Genomic DNA, 4,996 nt, shown 5'->3' with positions numbered 1-4,996 from the left:
CAGGAGATGTGCTGACACATGCTGGTCGGTCAATCTGCTGAAACATTATTAATTAGGCTCTGATAATTGGATCGTCCATACTGCTGTATGCCTGCATTGGCAGGTCCTCTCCGCGAGCTTAGCTGTGGGCTTTACTAGCAAATAGGCAATAGAAGAATAAACGCACTCAAAGGAGGAAACCTGAGGGGGCAAAATCCGTGCGATTTCTCCATCCCCACACTTTCCCAGAAGCGCAAAAACTTGCTCGCGAGCTCCTCGGGGCTCGGGCGGGCAGCAGGGTGCCGGGAGCCGAGGGACCCTTCCCCAGCTCAGGCGGGAGCCCCCCGGCAGCCGGCAGCAGCGGGGGAGCAGCGGGGGAGCAGCGGGGGAGCTCCGCGCCCCCGGCCCCGGCCCCGCTCGGCTCCCCCCGGGGCGGGCGGTGCTGCGGCTGCCGGGGCTGCTTCGAGCCCCCCCGCGGAAAAAGGGCCGGGCCGGGGGAGGGCCGGAGGGCGGTGGGAGGGCGCCCCGCGGCTCCTCAAATAGCGCTGCCCGGGGCCGGCGGCGCTCAGAGCCGGCTCGGCAGCTGCCCGGGGGCGAGAGGTGCGCGGCAGCCAGCGCCGTCCCTTCTGCGGAGGCTGGGGCAGAGCAGCGGCGGCAGCATGACTTCGGCGGCGCTGGAGATTTTGGGGCTGGGGCTGGGCATCCTGGGCTGGGTGGGGGTGATCCTGGCCTGCGGGCTGCCCATGTGGCAGGTGTCAGCCTTCATCGACGTGAACATCGTGGTGGCGCAGACCATCTGGGAAGGGCTGTGGATGAACTGCGTGGTGCAGAGCACGGGGCAGATGCAGTGCAAGGTGTACGACTCCATCCTGGCGCTGAAGCCCGAGGTGCAGGCGGGCCGGGCGCTCACGGTCATCGTGGCGCTGCTGGGGCTGGTGGCGCTCATGGTGACCGTGGTGGGCGCCCAGTGCACCAACTGCATCCGGCCCGGCAAGATGAAATCCCGCATCGTGATCGCCGGCGGGGCCATCTACATCCTCTGCGGGATCCTGGTCCTCGTCCCGCTCTGCTGGTTCGCCAACATCGTCATCAGCGACTTCTACGACCCCTCTGTGCCGCCGTCCCAGAAGCGGGAGATGGGGGCCGCGCTCTACATCGGCTGGGCGGCCACGGCCCTGCTGCTCTTCGGGGGCTGCCTCATCTGCTGCTGCTCCTGCTCACAGCGCGACGAGACCTCCTTCCCCGTCAAGTACTCGGCACCGCGGCGGCCCACCTCCAACGGCGAGTACGACAAGAAGAACTACGTCTGAGCAGGGCTGCTCGGCTCCCCCGGCCCTGCAGGGCCGCAGATGGACGGCTCTGAGCCGGCGCTGCCGGGCTCTGTTGCCCAGGGGCACAGGCAGGGACCAGTCCCGGGCTGCTCGCCCGCTGCGCCGGGAGCATCTGCGGCCAGCTCGGCCGCCGGGCGCTGCAGCGCTCCCCTGCCTAGAGGCTGTCTTAACGGGGCACCCCGGCAAGCGGCGGCCCTAGGCAGGGCAGCGCCCCTCTGCCTGCCAGCCCAGCCTCCCGTCGGGCCCTTGGAGCACCACTCTGGGCCCTGCTACCACCTGCCTGCCATGCCGGCACTGGCACCCACCTCCCCGGGGTGGCAGCGGGCACCAAGGAGCCCGGGAGAGCCGTGGCCAAGTCCTCCAGGGCCGAGCCTGGCTGCTGTCGCTGCCTCCATCTGCCTGACGGCCCCCGCTGCAGCTCTGGCCCCGGCCGGTGTTACCGTGGGAGGCTTTGGGAGCACTTCGGCGCCTGCTCCTGCTGCTGGTGCCTCTCAGGGCACTGCCTGGCTGCTGGGACAGGCCATCGGCTGCACACTGGCATGGAGGAGAAGCTTCCCTGCTTCGTTTTCTCTCCTGAAAACCTGCATCTGACTGAGTTCTGCCGTGGCTTTAACTGGTTAAGGTTTTTTTCTTTTGTTCTTCTTCAGTTTGGGCAACTAAACTAGAGTTCCTGTCTAAAGCATGACATTAGCCTTGGTCCTTAATCCCGCAGCAAGTAACTGTTTGGAGAAAGGCATGTGATTGATTTTCTTCAGTTGTGTTTGTCCCTCAAAGGAGTGCATTGCTCTGTGTGCCTTTGAGACTTTTGAAAGTGATTTCAGACAGTTGCTGTTGTTTAGCAGAGTACAGAGATTATCCTAGGTTCTCCATCCCTTCTCCTTTGTCAGCTTCTGTTCTGTTTTTACTTGAATATGAACTCATTGCAGGTTGCCAGAATTACTGCAGGACTAGGTTCGGAGACCTAGGAGACCTTTGCATGTCGTGGCTCCAGCAGGGCGAGCCTCTGCGTCCTCTTATCTGCACTACAGGAGACTGGAAACATAAATATTGCCCCTGATATTGATGGTTAGGTTATGGGAGGCTTCCGTGGCCTTGCTGATGAGCACTACTTGCCGCCTGTTTTGAATCACGTGTGTTCAGTTGGACATGCACTTGCTTGACTCCCCACTGTAACTTTGTTAATGTTTGCTTTCCTTCATTTACCTAATCAGACAGAAATTAAGTGCTAGAAAACTTTCTCCGATTATTATGACTGAGCCTTTATGGACGGTAATTGGGAGATGTGAAGTTATGGCTCTCACAGCCCTCGTAGCTCCTCCATAGCGTCCTGGTACCTGCAGACTGGAAGGAAGATGCTCTGGGCACCATAACTCTTCTGAGCTCAGCACCTGTTAAACTTCACCACAGCCTGGAATATTAACACACCTTTCCTTTTTACACTGTAGAGACAAATGTTTCTTAAAGAAGGGGCTAAGGGGTGGTGTGATGCTCTCTCGCACAAATTGTGAAGAGGGGAAAAAAAAATCTTGTACCTTTAAATCGACACAGATTTCTGCTGCAGACTGGCAGCATCTGTACTGGCATAAGGAGCTTTCTGCCAACAGCTAGGGAGGAAACGTGCTGTGAGTACTCAGAGCACAACGCTACAACCTTGTGGGGCCCTCACAAACACACAGCAATACAGCACCACCTAAACTGGGTATTAACTCCTACAAGTTTCTGATGATGCCGAGACTTACAGAGTAACCATTACCGGGGGGCGTGACAGGTTCATATTGACTGCGTTTTGGCTTTGCTTAGCAAAATTAACACCCCAACAGCATCAATACATACACAGACCTGGAGGAGAGACCGAAGCGTTGCCCCTGCATATATAGATGTTGAATACTGAGCACAAATTTCACCCCTTGAAAGGTTACCTTCATTTCAAGCGCATACACTGCAGGGTCCGAACCCGTCAGACAGTACAAAAGCAGAGCAATATGTCTAGAACTAGTTCTGTTCTATAAAGAGGTGCAGTTCTTATACTGTCTACATTTAAATGAAAGCTATAATGTTGTTGTTGTGATGTGATATATAGTTTTGGTACAAGAATGAAATATTCTCTATTTCATCATTGCAACTTCTTTTTTTAAAGCAGTATAACCTTGTAAACTGTAAATGTATTTAAATGCATATGTTTTGCAGGAAAATACCAAAGTTGGCTTGTTATATGGTTTGGTGCCTTTATTTCTTTCATGGTTATTTTATTTGTATTTTAAATGGTAACGTCCAACTGTTTTTGTCACCCAGACCTTTCCTACTGACATGTTACACCATCACTCAGACCTCTGGTGTCTAGCAAAAAGAGTCAATGGATATCAGCTCAACTCCTGCAGACTTCACTTCGTGTTTTTTTACAGATCTCATCAATTTAATGGGAATTTGTCTCAAATTAAAGAATTAAAAGAAAAAAGTCCCAACCTTGCAGACATGCCAGCATGTATCATTACTCTAGAGCCTACAGAAGTGCTGCAGGATTTGGGGTCTACCAGAAGGTGAAATCTTTCTGAGGAGTTGGTTGCTAACATTTAGAATCCCATCAGAACGGCTATCCTGGGTGGGGAGGGAGGAAAACTCACACCTTTGAAGGGATTTATTATTTTTTTTTAACAAGCCAAAATTCCTGATAGACAGCTTCATGTCATGGCAGGGCTGGGTCCATTTATAACTGAAATCCAACAATTGCATATGAAAACCTCTTGGAAGAAGCCAGTGCTAACTGTGTATGTACCAGTCAACACAGCATCGCCCAACCAAAACCACAGCTCCTTGCTGATGGAAGGAAGTTTCGCTGAGGCCAGGGGGGCAGCACCCAACAATACTAGCAGGAAGGGGGCCCCATTTAAAAAAAAATAAATATATGATTAATCTCGTCCTTCAATGTACTTGTCGCTGTGCTTTAAAAGAAAACCAAACAAACAACCCAATTGAATGCTGTTACTGACGTCACTGGCTTCAGGGTGTAAATTGTTTTTTTGCTCTGTTTTGTTTTCCAAGACCAAAACATAGTCCTGGAGCTTAAAAATCAGAAGTGCTCAGGATCAGGCCTGAACCTCATCCCAGTGAAAACAAAAATCTACAGCACTTGTTTACTATTTTTATTTTGTATTTATGATTTCGCATAAAAATAAAAACCACCTAAATCCATCTCTGGTTGGTCACTTTTTTTTTTTTTTTTTTTTTTTTTGTTAAAGGCACGGGATTGTTTGGGCTCAAGAAGATGGGGTGTGATGTTGGTGGCCACAGGGCAACCTTTACCTAGGTCACTTTGGGGGAGAGAGCTCCTGGAGAGGGTCACCTCTGGGGAAGTGGGAACCTCCCTTGTGAAGGAGCCAGCAGCCCAGCACTCCACTGGAGACTCAGACAAAAGAGCAAGTGGCAGCGGTTGGTCTTGTGATGTGAGCCCGTTAGGAAGTGGACTATGAGTCCCAGCTATTTTGGGAACAGCTCTAAGCATGAAGCCCTTTAAGCTTTCAATTTCTACAAGTTTAAAATAAAAGGAAAACAAAAAAATAAAACAAAAAACCACTGCTGCTTGGATCAGCCCCAACCTGACCTGATACCCTAATCCTTTCTGCCACTCCGCTTTTTTTTCAAAAAGTGCATTCAAGCTGGAGGAAAAACATTTTCACAGTTGCATCAGA

The 4,996-nt window shown here is 52.3% G+C and overlaps 1 protein-coding gene across 1 annotated transcript; it reads left to right on the top strand.

Annotated features, from left to right (window-relative positions):
• Nucleotides 1–573: 573 nt before the first annotated feature.
• On the top strand, nt 574–4,499 carry CLDN5 (claudin 5). Its single transcript, XM_082774546.1, has one exon. The coding sequence runs from the start codon at nt 639–641 to the stop codon at nt 1,287–1,289; it is 651 nt and encodes a 216-aa protein (XP_082630672.1). The 5' UTR covers nt 574–638; the 3' UTR covers nt 1,290–4,499.
• Nucleotides 4,500–4,996: the final 497 nt, after the last annotated feature.

Source organism: Aythya marila (assembly GCF_965140915.1).
Source record: "Aythya marila genome assembly, chromosome: 17".
Lineage (NCBI taxonomy): Eukaryota > Metazoa > Chordata > Aves > Anseriformes > Anatidae > Aythya > Aythya marila.
The sequence above is the reverse complement of the archived record's forward strand: the minus strand, read 5'-3'. Positions and strand labels throughout refer to the sequence as shown.